Genomic DNA, 14,209 nt, shown 5'->3' with positions numbered 1-14,209 from the left:
AAAGCCCGATTAAGGTGGCCCGATTATAGCCCGAGGCCGACCGACCGAATATAAAGTGTACCATGCCCTTAATAACTAAGCCCGATTAGTTAAATGGGCGGACACGGTGTAGCCTTTGAAAGTCTTTAAGCCCGATTAAGCCCGATCGAAACCGAACCGACCCGACCGGTTGACACCCCTATGATGAACCTTAGATTTGTAAAAAAAACTTGAAAATCTAAGGTTAAAATTGAAAAAAGTGAGTAAAGATTTAAGAACTTACTATTCAAAATTTTCAACTTTCAAGTTCAAGGTTCTTCTTGGACTATGTTTTTCTCCTTCTTTGAACCATTCACTTCGACAATGTTTCTTTCAATCTACCATTTGAGTCTCCAAAAAGGTGTGTGAATCAAAGGGGAAGAAAGAAGAGAAATATAGAAAACTATTGGTGAGAGTTTGAAGTGTTTGTTCAAACAATAAAAGGCACATTCACGGGAATTTTCATATTTTCAGTCGATACGTACCAATACGGTACCGATACAGTACGATACGGCTCGATACTTCACGATACGGTCGATACATAACGATACGGTACCGATACGTACCGATACTCTCGGGAATTTTCAGATTTTCAAAAGTTCGTATCGTAGAGTATCGTACGTATCGGTACCGATACGGTACGGTACGATACTCACGATACAGCGATACGTAAAAGGGGGCCCAAAATTCCCCGTAGCGTATCGGTATGTATCGTGCCGATGCCTACCGATACGGCACGATACGCACCGATACTTAAAACCATGACTGTGGCATTTCTTTCTATCTTATCAGTAGCAAAATCCAATCAAATAGGAGAGATGTCTTAGAAAATGTTTGCAGGAGAAGGATTTTAGATACTTTCAAAATTCTTCTTTAAGCTGGATGTATGTAGTAGCCTTCTGGAAATGCGTAGGCATATTGAGCCACCAACTCTAATCCCTGCATTCAACAAGCACAACAGGCCTGAGCATTATATCAGCGATGTTTTACATTCTACTCGAATTCAAAGAAAGGAAAATCTGTAAATACTTAGTCCTCCCAGAAGGTTTAAACTCAAAAATATCAAATCTAATACCTAAAAGCCAGTATCACATTCCTTGCCAAAGAGAGGCTTATGATTTCAGAAGCTCTGTATGGCTCCTTCTTTGCTTCATTTTTGTAGTTTCAGCCAAATAGTAGGTTTAGTTTCCATCATTGGTATCCAATGGTCAAGAATTATCAGTTATTTGTAGTAAACTAAAACCATCAAAATAAATCTTTAGCTATTTTAACTACAGAAGATGTACCATGTGACCCAACTGAACAGAAATAAAAGCCTTAGACTATTGTCCAGAAACTAAAATTTTGGGCTTCTACTGAACAAGAAGAATTTTGGGCTCCTACTGAACAAGATGACCAGGCTACTCAGAAAGATTTGAGTTGGTTGAACTGATCAAACAGTTTTCCAGAGATGACCTATCACAATAATATTATTGTATAGTTGCCTACTGAAGAACTAGTAATTGAGGGCATTTTTCAATTCACAAGAAATCATAGACATCTTAATCTACTTCACAATAATCTTTGACAAAATATTGATCAATGTATGAATAACACATCAAATTTAAATAACTCACCCATTTTCTGGTGCTGATGCATTTGGTTCCTTCCCCAGATGGAGTGAATCGAAACGACTTGACAAATATTGCAGAGGTTCTGGATTGTATTGGTCCTCAAAAGTTGCAGCACTTGAGATTTCCCAACTCATTGGAACTTCCAACTCCCTAGTGAACCAAAGTAGAAAACATGATATTTTTGGTCCATATAACATTCAGATAGTGGTATTATACAAAAACCAATTAAACTATGGTCACACCATATGAACATTATTTTGATTTGCCCATATCATTAGACACATTTTGATCTTAAAATATTTAAAAAATACATGTTAAGGAGAATGATCATGTAATTACCCTTCAGAACATTTGAACTTGCAGCGGTTAATATCGTCTACTTTATAATTCTCAAGGAAAACATCCACTCGCTTTGCTAGTTTTGGTATCTCTTGCAATGGTAAAACATCCCAAAATTTCAAGACTTGGATGCAATTGAAATTTTCTCTGAGAACATCAACAGTCCAGACTAGATTGAACAACTCATCAACCTTGTATACTTCCAGCAGCTCAGAGGAAATGCCATCCGTTAAGTATAGATCTTCCTGCTTCCCGGGATGACGCCATCCACTTGCAAGCTTCATAAATTTAGCAATCACTTCTTTCTGAGTCTCAATCCTTCTTATTTTAGCCATTGATTTCCAGAAATCATTGCTGAAGAAAACCTGTTGAACATTAATTTAAATCAAACTTGTTATCTTTTTGGAGAGAGTGAGATGCTATTACTAAAGAAGGAAAAGAGGACAAGAGGACAAGAGGAAAAGAGCAGTTCTAAATTAAAATCTCATTAAACTCAGATTGTGAAACTGTTTTTTCTGGTGACAGAATGTTCATTTTTTGTTGTAATAACAGGCTCTTTATTTAAAGGCACAAGGATGAGACTACATCCAGCAGAAAATTATATTCCTAAACAGCTCATCTGAAGACACAAGACTTTTCCTAAGTTAATAAGAAAAAAAAAAAAAAAAAAGAAGGTAAATAATTGTAGTGAATATTTATTAAGACCTGGAACTAACAAACATCATAAACAAAACTACACATTAATCAATGAAATGGCTTCTCCCAGTCACACTGCTTGATAATTTCATGGTTTTACAGTCAATGAAATTTAAAAAATTATTAGAGATGGTAATCAATATCCAGGAAAGTTGACATTTGATTTCACAAATTCCTCCTCAGACTCTCAGAGAAGGCAAAATTGGAGTAAAAACTTCCCTGTTCCAATTATACTCAACTCTATATGCCTTGTCACATTTTCTTATCATGGTTTGAAATTGGATATTTACACTTTGAATACTCTCTAGTCATGAAACAAGAAATTTTTTCCATTCATTGGATATTCAATTGAATTAAATAACAAAACCAAAGAATGCAAGCATACTTAAGTAGATACATTAAAACGGAAAATACAAACGGAAAAATTCTGTTCAACTTTGATAAGTTTATCAAAATGGCCCACCCTCATCATGCCACGTGGACAGATGATGTCACTATTTGGAGCAGTGGATAAAGAGTACATGGACTGTATTAGCCATGTGTTAAGTTCAGACTCAAATTCAATCAAATAACCCCACGTATGTCTATGTACGCCTATGGTACTCTGACCACAAGTGTGCATTCTCATATGGTCCTAATTTTTCAGAGTACTATTTTGCCACTTCCAAACTTTATTTTAGCTCAATTTAAACATGTAAGCGAGGGACCTTGGGGTCTACACGTCCCCAAAATTTGTGACCCATCTGACGATATTTGAGCTGAAAAGTTTTGCCCAAGCACAAAAGATGTTCTTTCAAAAGATAATTCCATTAACAGGGTTATGCAGTATCTAAAATTATAAATCAAGATGGGTAAGCCAAGATGGACCACAACAAAGCCAAGTAGCATACCTTCCACCTCGCTCCATCAAACAGTAGAGAATCCAAATTAAGTAGCTTGTCAAATTCACCAAGTTCAACCAGACAAGAAATTATTGCTTCGTTCAAGCTCTTGTCCTTATCAGCATCAAAGAAACACCCCCGATCCTGTGCATCAAGGACTAGTTTCCTCCAAATGTAATCACTTTTGATTAAAGTTTGAGCATTCCCAAATACCCAGAGGCAGTACCTGAAATTATAGTAACCAAGACTAGTAAATCGAAAGAGTTAAACATTAGTAACAAAGATATATTCTATATTCTTGTACCTTGCCCTGGTCAATGCTACATTTGTACGCTGAAGTTTGTCAAGGAAACCCACCGATCCTTCCTCATTAGACCTGACAGTAGAGACTATTATTACATCCTCCTCGCCACCTTGAAACCCATCAACAGTCCGAACACTCACAGAGAAGTCATTGTAATTATCATATGTGCCTCCAAGTTTCTCTGTAATCGCAAAAACTTGAGCCTTGTATGGGGATATTACACCAACACTAAGCTTCTGCCTTGAAGCAACTGATTCTGTAACAGTGAAAAATGGGTCATGTACATGTGTGTTCACATAGTATGTCCATATAAAAGAATGAGCTTCTCTGATCATTAGGTAAAAGAAAGAAAAAAAAAAAAAATCAGTTCAAAGGAAAGCATTCAAAGAATCAAGGGTAAAATATACCTTCGAAGAGGCTTTTCACAATCGCAGAAACCACTGCTACCTCCACCATGTTTTTCCTTCCATGCCCATCATTTTCCTCCCTTCCATAAGCGACATTTATAAATGAATAGGGCCCATACATATTACCTCGAAGGAAGTGTCTTTCATGGCTTCCTTCTTTGACTTTTGGAGCATCCAAAATCTGTTTTCCATAGAATTCTGTGTTTGGGAATAAGCTTATTGATGGGTGCATTCTATACTGGGTATTGAGAAGGTGCTTCTTGTGTCCCAATGATACCAACCTTTCAAACAGACTTCTTCCAAATCCAGCCTCCTCCGAAATCTAACAAATGTGTAAGGTCCCCAATCAGAGACAACTACACATAATAGGAAAAAAAAGTACAAAATGTAGTGAAAAGAAAGAGGAAATTCCAACCTTGCTTTGAACCATTGCTGGTAGTTGCTGTTCATCACCTATGAGAATGGCATGCCGGACACCAGGGAGTTGGAGGGGAATGGCTGATTCACATTCTTTAAGCTGTGCTGCTTCATCAATAACCAACAACTCCAATGGTGTCATCTTATCTGTTTGCAACTTAGTTGAGCTTGCAGCAGTGCAGAAAATCAGGTAAGCATGTTGCAAACAGAAATTCCTTATCGAATGTATATTCATATATTTAGGAACTGAAAATTCTTCATTAAGTGTCTTGAGAATCTGAAGGCACTGATTTTTGGTCATATCAAGCAAGAGTGTATTGGAGTCACCAAATGTAGTCTTTAAATTTTCAGAATAAAAAAAGACACACTTCAGGTCTTCATCAGAAACCGATCCATGTAACAGAGTTCCAAGAGATTCAAGCATATGGCGAGCTTTACTCATGTGGTCTCCTACTCTCACTGAAATGAAGGATGTAGGTAGGTGTATACACAAAGTAATAATAAGTGACTTAAGGTCCATCCAAATATGAGTGAATCTTTTCTTCATAAACTCCTCAATTGTCAAAACATCTTTCTTTTCATCCTCATTCCCTTCTGTTTTCTTGGTTTCAGAAGGATCCTCTGGTTTCAGGCAATTCAATTGCTTTTTACAGTCCTGAGCAAGAATCTCATCATGTGATATTTTTTTGTTTTTCTCTTCTTTTAAGTTTGTAATAACTTTTTCCTTCATTTCTTCCATGGTTTTTCCTTTCAACTTCTCAGGAATATCCTCCTCTTTTTCTTTTTTGCTTTTGTCATCTTTTTTCTCATCATTTTGAGAAATACCCTCCTTTGCCTTATTTTTCTCCTGCAAATAAGAAATATACTCAGTACGAGGATCTTCAAGAAAGGATATCATGGACTTTAGTTGGTGATTCCACCCTGAGGATGGAGCAAAGCACTTTGCAAGCTTAGTGGCTCGATAATCCAAAAAGACATCATGAAGGTCTTGATGATCATTAATCTTCATTCGCTCCTTATTACCATATAACACTATACCTCCCAAGCCATAATTGTGATGCTGAGGTGACTCCTTAACCAACTTCAGGAGGCGTGATGTGACTTCCACTAAGGCAGTATTGGTTGGTGTACATGTGAGGGTTCTGCATTTCATTCTTAGAAGTACCCAGAGCAAGGTGCCAACCGTCTTTGTCTTCCCAGTACCTGGAGGGCCCCAAATAAGCTTCACTGAACTCTTGTGGTTGCAACTCTTAGTAGCAATGGATCTTACCACTGCGTCAGTCTGTGATTCATTGAGGTTGAAGGTTTGAAGATCTGGGATACTGTCATCTTGTGGCAACTTGCAGCGATAACAATCAACCCCGACCTATCATTAAAAAGGATATAAACAAAATTAACAGTGCATCATAGCTTTTTTTTACTTCAGGTGTGAGATCCCACACATGAACCTATACCAAAACAAGTACAAAACATGGGACATCCTCAAAATCTCTTGGATAATGTGGCTTTCTACTCTCTAGAAATTCAAAAGCAATTCATTCTTATCCCCATTTGATTTTGTGGCATGTGGACCAATTTGATTATTGAGACTTGTTTTATTGCGAAGAGCTTTGCCTTTATCAAATCTTAGTAGGGTGTTTCAAAGTTCATTTTATATGCATGATGCAGAGAAAACTAAATGTTGGGCCTTTTGGTAGTGATTGAGAATGGGGTTGCTAAGTCCAGTGTTAACAATACATGGCTTAGGGAAACAGATGACCAAACAAGGGACCGAGATAGGATCATGGATTAGTCCCACCAAATCCTGATCCAATCTGTGTTGTATTTGCCAATCAACTGAAGCTTGGACCTAAGGGTTACTAGGCAATATCAACCAATCTTAAGCCCTTTTATATTGAGTGCTTCCAGTTCAATCAATTGGAGAACCATATCCATATATTTATGGAGTGAGTGTAAGCCAGAAAGTTTGTCATTGTCATTGTTTTAGCTCCAAAAATTGATTCCCTGTAGCTGGGTATCATTCAATCTTTCAGAGGCTCTATTTGTTTTATGGGGAGGCTTATAAGCTGTCACATGGTATGGCCAAAGATATTCTTCCAGCTTCTATTTTAAGTGAGATCTCAGTTAGAACAGTTGATTCCATGATTTTCCAAATTTTCCCATCTCAAGGAGGAATTTCTCAGATGCCTTATTATGTCAACTGATTGTTAAATGGAAGCTTCAGCTATTAAGGTGTTCACTCTGGATTTATATACCCTTTGCAAGGAGCTTGATAAGTTTGTTTGTTTGTTTCATGATTTTCCTGGAGTCTTAATCTTGTTTCTCAAGGCAAAGGATTAGGAACTTGTTTCTCTAATAATAGTGGAGAGTAAGTCTGAAATTGTTGTGGTTGTTTTGCTTTGAGTGTGAATGTCATCTTGATTCTTTGGGTCTGGGGTAAGGCTGGATTTCTTGTACTTCCTCATTATTTCTAGTTAAATAAATGGCCAAAGGTGTCCTCAACAGTCTGTTGAGATAAACTTATCTCAACTCCACAAATATCTTCAATGTGGCATTTAGACGAGGCTGAGATTCTGTGGAAGAAGTCCTCAATGACCACTGCCTTATCAAGTTTCATCCCAAGCGGATATAGCCGAGTGGCAAAATAGAGCTTTGAAAAACTAGAGTACTGGAGGAGGTTGCATTGGGTACACACGAACAGATAAAAAAAATATAAGGATGCATGACCATACATGAGAGGGTATTTATTGGATTATGTTCTAAAGTTTGACATGGAGCTAATCTAAAGATACACAGCTCTATCCAATGGTCAGAACATACGCTTCCACCCACCCCCCACCTATCCCCACACTTTTTTTCTATACAGTGCATGTACTGGACCAACAGGGCCTACTGGCAGAAGATGAACCCAGCCAATTACAAATTTACAACCCTTCTGCCTGTTCTATCACCCTGGCTATTGTGATGTCTTAAGAAATAGCTGGGATTCTCGCAAAACTAGAGGACAAAGTAAGAACTAAGTGTGGATAAACTTTCCAATTAGAAATTAGAGATATGTTGGTATGAAAAGAGAGGTTTTCATATATGCAGAAAATTATCAGGTTGGAGAGTAAGGGGTTTCTAAAGGAGATTAAATATGAGAACTAGATTTCTAAGGGACGTGCTTGGTCCAACGGTAAAGGTACAAATGTTGCAACCTGGGGATCAAGTGGTCGAAACAGTCTCTTGACATTCTCAGGGTAAGGCTGCGTATTTCTCACCCCTTCGGACCTAGCACATGTGGGGGCCTCGTGCACCGGGTACGCCTTTTTTCTTTTATGGTTTAAAAGGATACTGGCCAGTTTACATACCACAGATTTGAAGTTTTGATGAAAAGGATCATTTTCTTCTGGGCTGCAACAAGAATTGCGTGGTTTTTAGGCTATCCTTATGGTCAGGCAGGTTAGGTTACAAATAGGTGAGAAGCCATCTGATGCCAAGAACAGTACACCAGATGGCAGAGAAGTAGCAGAAATATAAACTTGAAGTAGAGACAGAAGGGGGAAGAAAAATGAAATCAAAGGTAAGACACTTCACAACACATAAAGCCCCTGAATTTTTTTTTTTTTTTTTTTAAACAAAGCAATAAATAGACTTCTCTCCTTTGTTGTCTGTCATAGGTTTACTCCATTTTAACTAATAGAGAAGTTTCATAGGAATGGTGGTATTTAGTGTTTGTGTTTTAAGGACTTCCAAATATTCTTTCACCTTGAGGTGCATACTTATGATATGAGATTGAGAGATCTTTTAAAGGCTCTGTTTTCTATTTTCTGAGACTCCTGGTTCTGTTTGATCTGATTGGGATTATATTGAAGAATGAATCCCTAATGTTGTACAAGTATGAATGTGGAAAACTAAAAATATAAACAAATTCATTAGGAACCATAGTAATGGAGTTAAGAGACTTCTTACAGTGGAATTAGTGGACAAGACCTCCTTGATAACATTCATGTTTCCCCCTTGCATCTCCGGGTGCAATGCTTTCCATATACGCATATTCGTTGTCATGTTAATCAGAAAAACAGCAAAAAGTGGTTCCCTCTTCCTCTGCAGTGGTACTCTTTGTTCAAACACAATGGGTTTTGATGAACGGATTTTGATGAATGAGCTGTTTTCATTGACTAATGCAAGAAGATAAGATCTTTTTAAATCATCAATGCGAATGGGTCTTATATCTGAGAGAGCAATAAGATCTCCTACTTGAGGCTCATAGGTTTCTTTACCATTCTTACTGTCACCTCCTCTCAAAACTCCAATGTTATAAAACAAATTTCTCTGTGGCTTATGACCTTTAGATAGTTCTTGAACATGGACTATTTGACATTTAGGTGCTTGGTACAGGTTCATCATGCTTGAATACAGAGCAGCATGTGTTTCCTCAATGAGAGGGAAAATGTATGACTCCAAGTAATCCTGTGCTGACAAGAATGTCTTGGGGATCACTTTCACCTGTAAAAAGCAGTTATGTTTATCCTACCAATTTCTGAATTAGAAGATAACTAAAAATGTGTGAATCTAAATGTTCAGGAAAAGGAAACAAGAGCACAAATAACAAATGTAACTAAGTTGAAGAAATAAGATAAGAAATCACATTTTTCCAAGCTTTTGGCTTTGGGAACACACACAAAAATTGTCATTCAAGAGGACTTTTGTCACCCTTCATCATATATTGCAATAAGAAGTTTAAAAAAAAAAAAAATTAACTCCTCCAACAATTCCAAGAAGATGGTTCATCATCAACAGTGATTAAAACTTTACAGGAAATACATGATATGTACAGCATTGAATTAATTTTAAACGCTTAAGCAACCACACACAAAACAGAATACATGTAGAACACAAAATTCATTTTATGGGTTGTATCCATATGATATCACACTTCTTCTCTTAGCTTAATTTCTAGAAGGTAAAGCCTTATGAGCTTCATGAATTCAGAATGAATGCTTGTCAAAAATGAAAATTAAGAGGAAATAAAATCTACATAACATCAAGTGGAAACCAAGTCATAAATATATGGGAGAAAGAACACTACCCTCTACCATGTAACTGTGCCTAGACACAAAGGGTGTGAAAAGAACATGCTGCCCCGCGAGCATCTGCTGAAGATGCTCGTTCACCCGCTGACATGTACCTGCACCAAGAGGTAGCGCTCTCTTTCCTATATATATTTTTTCTGTAATTTTCCATATTATTTATTTTAACATAATTATTTATTTAAAAAATAAAAACTTTAAATCCCTTCCCATCGAAAATCCAAACCTAGAGAGGATATATGAATACTACTTGTATGTTTCTTTACCCTAATATTTATTTCAACCAATGATAAAGAGGGTTTTTAAGTTCTTTTTTTAAGTATATATATGTTTCATGGTAAATATATATATATATATATATATCCATTTATTTTTCTTACAAAGCGGCACTATTAAACACTTACTGTATCGTTGCCATACGTGTTTTATTATGCCGAATTTTTTAAGAATATTATTGCCATCTTGCCGTTCAATTGAGTACATATCCATTCCCGTATAATTGTGGTTCTTACTAACCATGGTTTGAAGTATGAACTCTAAAATTACTAGTAACAATAGATCTCTCTCTCTCTCTCTCTCCACATGTTTGATAAGGTGGTGTGTGCCTGTGAATCTGTTATGACTTTTGAGTAGGGGTGTCAAAAAAGCCCAGTCAACCCGCACTAGCCCTAGCCTGCCCTCAACCCAAACAGGGCTTGGGCTGAGATTTCAGCCCATAGGGTGGGTTAGGGTTGAGATTTTCAGGCCTGAGGTTAGGTTGGGTTGGGTTGGGCTTGGGTTGAGACAGCCTGAGGTAGGGTTGGGTTGGGCTGGGCTTGGGTTGAGGTCTCAACCCAACCTACCTCAACCCAGCAGCTTGGGTTGAGGTCTCAACCCAACCCACCTCAACCCAACCCAATCATGTTTATTAAGTATATAATCATACAAATATGCTAATAATTATTAATGGATACTTATAGAAAAAGGTCTTTCATTTTCCACAATCTACACATATACGAAAACTTTGGTCTTTGACCTTTGCAACGCATCAAGATCAAGCAACCAAGTAATCGATAGTATTGGGTTGGATTGGATTGGGTTAAACCCGGCCCAATCAAGGTTCATCAAGGCTGGATTGGGTGGGGATAAACCCAACAGGGTTGGGCCTGGGTTGAGATATCCCAGCCTGACCTAAGGTTGGGTTGGGTTTTATTGACACCCCTACTTTTGAGTGTGGATGGACATGCATGTACCATATAGTGCAGTACCTTATCTTTGAAGAGTTGGTTGTTGCGTACATCACTAAGAGACCATGAGAAGACCAAATCCACGAGATCTGAAGCCATTTTAGGCTCTCACCGTGTCAACCAGCAGTAGCTGTAGTAGAGAGAGAGAGAGAGAGAGAGAGAGAGAGAGCTTTAGAAAGATTTTATGAAAAAAAAAAAAACAAAGAAAACTGAGCTTTATGAGTCGCGCGTCAGACTCTTTAAGAAGAAACTGAAGAGGCCGAAGATGGAAGAGCAAAGGGCGACGTGAACTTAAACTGATCATGGAATGCCTTTATTTCTCAAGTTTTGCATGTCAAACGAGGAAGAAAAAGGCCGGTAAATCTTTAAATACATGAATATACGTGAACGTCCCTAGTCTGTGGATATGGTATATATTTTTTCTCTCCTTATTTGATAGATGTTATATCCACGGATCAGGAACATTCACATACATGAAGATGCACCGCTCTAAAAAATCATTGTTAAAGTGAATGGCAAAAGTAATTACTATGACAATGGGATGATGAGATTTTTATCTTCCCAAAAAATAAATTATGAAACTTTCTTTTTTATTCGCTAGAGGAAGAAATCATTGTCAAAGTGAATGGCAAAAGTAATTAGTATGACCCATGGGAGGATGAAAATGATGATTCATCCTCCCAAAAAAATATTATGAATTTTTTTTCTTTTATTTACTTGAATTCCTTGAATCTGTCTAATTTTATGGCTCAAGCCCAAAGGTAAACCTCAATTGCACATAATCATACCTAACCCATGTAACAAATCAATCATGGAAAGACTCAAACTAAAGACGTTTGTTAATATACAACAGCTTTGAACCAGTGGAACTACACCAGAGTTTTTTTTCCTTTTATTTAGGAGAGACCATTAACTTTGGTTGCCCTATTGGTAAAAACCTTTATTTATGCTACCTTAGAACCAAGTATTAGCAGTTTAGCATTTTTTTTTTGGGTGTAAGTAATTTAGCATGGACAGGGGTGTCAAAATTCGGTCCCAATCAGTCCGAACGGTCAAAACTGGCCAATTCAATTCAAATTAAACCTTATAACAACAAAAAAAATCGATAATAATAAATAAATAAAACTAGGTTTTTATAATTTTTTTTTTCTTTATATATTATGAAAAAGGAAACTTAACGGAACCAAACCAACCTGATAATAGCTTGTTAACCCAGCCCGATACAACTTGAAACCAAATTGGACTGAAACCTACCATTTTCTTACCAGACCAAGGATCGGTTCAGATCGACTGAACCGATCAATTGAGACCCCTAATTATGGTTAAGGCCTTCGATATCCTTTGAAATTTGGGAAAGAGATTTAGATTAAAAGTTATAAAAAGAACTAAATTAGAGGGAGAAAATTCCAGAATCGGTGTAGAAATGAATTCTACACTAGATAGGATGATCATGGAATTGAGTTGAATAAGAAGATGTGGGTCACTTTTGTAATGAAAAAAAAAAAGGGAAAAAAAAAAAAAAAACCCCATTTTGGAAGAGGAGGTACCCCATTTTTGCTTGACCATGAGTCACTTACTACCACCTCATATGGAGATTAGATATTCCCCACATATGTGGAGCTGCTCCGGACTCATCATCGTTTAGTGGATTAATATTTAATTAAATTAAGCTTCTATAGAACACTTTCTTCACTATTTAAAAAACAAAAAATTTAGCAATTCAAAATTTCAAACAAGGGAAGGAAACAGTTTGACCGACTCCCTTGCCATGCGGGGTGGTCATTGACGTGTAGGATTCATTGATCAATTTTCACTTCATGGCTTCTTTAAGTTTGTAATTCAAATTCCATGTGTAATACACATTCTTATTAATAACACTTTTTTTATTAAAAAAAAAGCATTGATTAGGGGTGTCAATAACTAAACCGAACAGGTAAAACCACCCAGGACTTAGCTGATTGAACCCAGACAGAAAACCGATTGAACCCAAAATCAAACTGAAATCGAATTAAAAAACCTGATCGAAATTGAATCAAACTGGTAAGAAACTGAAAACAGCCCAAAAATCACCAAAAAAATCAAAATTTGTATAGTTTTGTATGAAAAATCAGACCCAAAGCGGTCAAAAAATCGAAACCAACACGATTACAAACCGATACAAGAAACCGAAGCAAAACCGAAATATCCTTATTGGTTTGGTTTCGGTTTCACCATTCCCACACCTAAACCGATTCAACCCTAACCGAAACCGGGCCAACCGAACTAATGACACCCCTAGCATCGATCTAGATTGCCATTAAAACCTGTTCATTCATCAGATCAAGCATCATCGGCAGCTCTACTAAATAATATTCTAAGAAAAAGAAGAGATGAGGACCTTACGCTAGTCTCCCCGAGGATTAGTCGATGTGGGTTTAAGCTGGCCCCAACACCTTAGTTAAAACAAAATAATAACAAAGAAGAGAAGAGGACCTGTAATTAAAGGGCAGCCCATGATCATGATCAATCAAACTACTAAACTGTAAAGAAGAGAGGTGAAAATGGCAAACCTGGCTTGTGTAAAGCACTTAGGTGAATGAAGCCTTCTCTATCTCCTCTCAGCTATCTTTTCCTTCTACCATGCATTAAACATAAGCAGAGAACCACTTTCAGTATCACCATCTTTGTATCCAAAATATATAGAGAGTTTCAAATGCAAAAGTAAGGAACAAGTGAGAAAGAAACAGATTTCTTAGCTCCCAAGGAAGGAAGGACAAAGAGAAGAGAACCTCATAAGAAACTGAACAGAAATTATCCTCCCTTTATTCTCTCTATCACCTGAAAAGGACAAGAGAGAGAGAGAGAGCTGGGGAATGGGGTCTTCAGTCTTCGGCCTTTTGGCTAGTATTCCATCTGTCTGGGAATGGACCAAATCAGCAAATCAAAACCGTCAAAAAACTTGTGGTGCGGGCCATTCCCAGTATTCTATAACCATTCTAATGTTATGACCCTTAGAATTTTCTGAACCCCTTGTTGAAACCTTTGCATGGGAGGTGACGAGAAGCAAAGGTTATTGGTGTACGTTTAATGGGTCACATCGGAAATGATTATTAAGTCGATTAATCCAAACCCAAACCCAAACCCAAATCCAAACCCGCTCGTACTGTGTTTTAAATTTTTATTTTCAAATGCCTGCGAAGGAGGGAGTCTCTTTTTAGAGAGAGAGAGAGAGGGAGGTTGCTGGGCCAGAGTCGTCA

The 14,209-nt window shown here is 37.3% G+C and overlaps 1 protein-coding gene across 4 annotated transcripts; it reads right to left on the bottom strand.

The window, feature by feature from the left end:
• Positions 1-809: 809 nt before the first annotated feature.
• Positions 810-13,639, bottom strand: LOC122093600. 4 transcript variants are annotated; one of them, XM_042663953.1, is made up of 11 exons: positions 13,523-13,618; positions 13,351-13,445; positions 10,995-11,103; positions 8,627-9,163; positions 4,674-6,041; positions 4,259-4,580; positions 3,852-4,107; positions 3,557-3,773; positions 1,971-2,335; positions 1,635-1,781; positions 810-957 (listed from the first exon to the last, which is right to left on the bottom strand). In XM_042663953.1, the coding sequence occupies exons 3-11, from the start codon at positions 11,070-11,072 to the stop codon at positions 951-953; spliced, it is 3,297 nt and encodes a 1,098-aa protein (XP_042519887.1). In that variant the 5' UTR covers positions 11,073-11,103; positions 13,351-13,445; positions 13,523-13,618; the 3' UTR covers positions 810-950. The 4 variants fall into 4 exon arrangements, with proteins under 4 accessions (XP_042519887.1, XP_042519889.1, XP_042519888.1 ...); XM_042663955.1 differs by having other exon boundaries at positions 13,351-13,405; XM_042663954.1 differs by lacking the exon at positions 13,351-13,445 and having other exon boundaries at positions 13,523-13,639.
• Positions 13,640-14,209: the final 570 nt, after the last annotated feature.

Source organism: Macadamia integrifolia, chromosome 11 (genome assembly GCF_013358625.1).
Source record: "Macadamia integrifolia cultivar HAES 741 chromosome 11, SCU_Mint_v3, whole genome shotgun sequence".
Lineage (NCBI taxonomy): Eukaryota > Viridiplantae > Streptophyta > Magnoliopsida > Proteales > Proteaceae > Macadamia > Macadamia integrifolia.
Note: the sequence above shows the minus strand (reverse complement) of the source record. Positions and strands in the feature narration are given on the sequence as shown.

Bases quoted from the DNA above. Each gene is read 5' to 3' on its own strand.
- LOC122093600 (XM_042663954.1), bottom strand. From the start codon at position 11,072: ATGGCTTCAGATCTCGTGGATTTGGTCTTCTCATGGTCTCTTAGTGAT. The intron at 9,164-10,994 runs GTACTGCACTAT...TGCTTTTTACAG, and splicing joins ACCAACTCTTCAAAGATAAG to GTGAAAGTGATCCCCAAGAC. The intron at 1,782-1,970 runs GTAATTACATGA...TTGGTTCACTAG, and splicing joins AAGTTCAAATGTTCTGAAGG to GGAGTTGGAAGTTCCAATGA.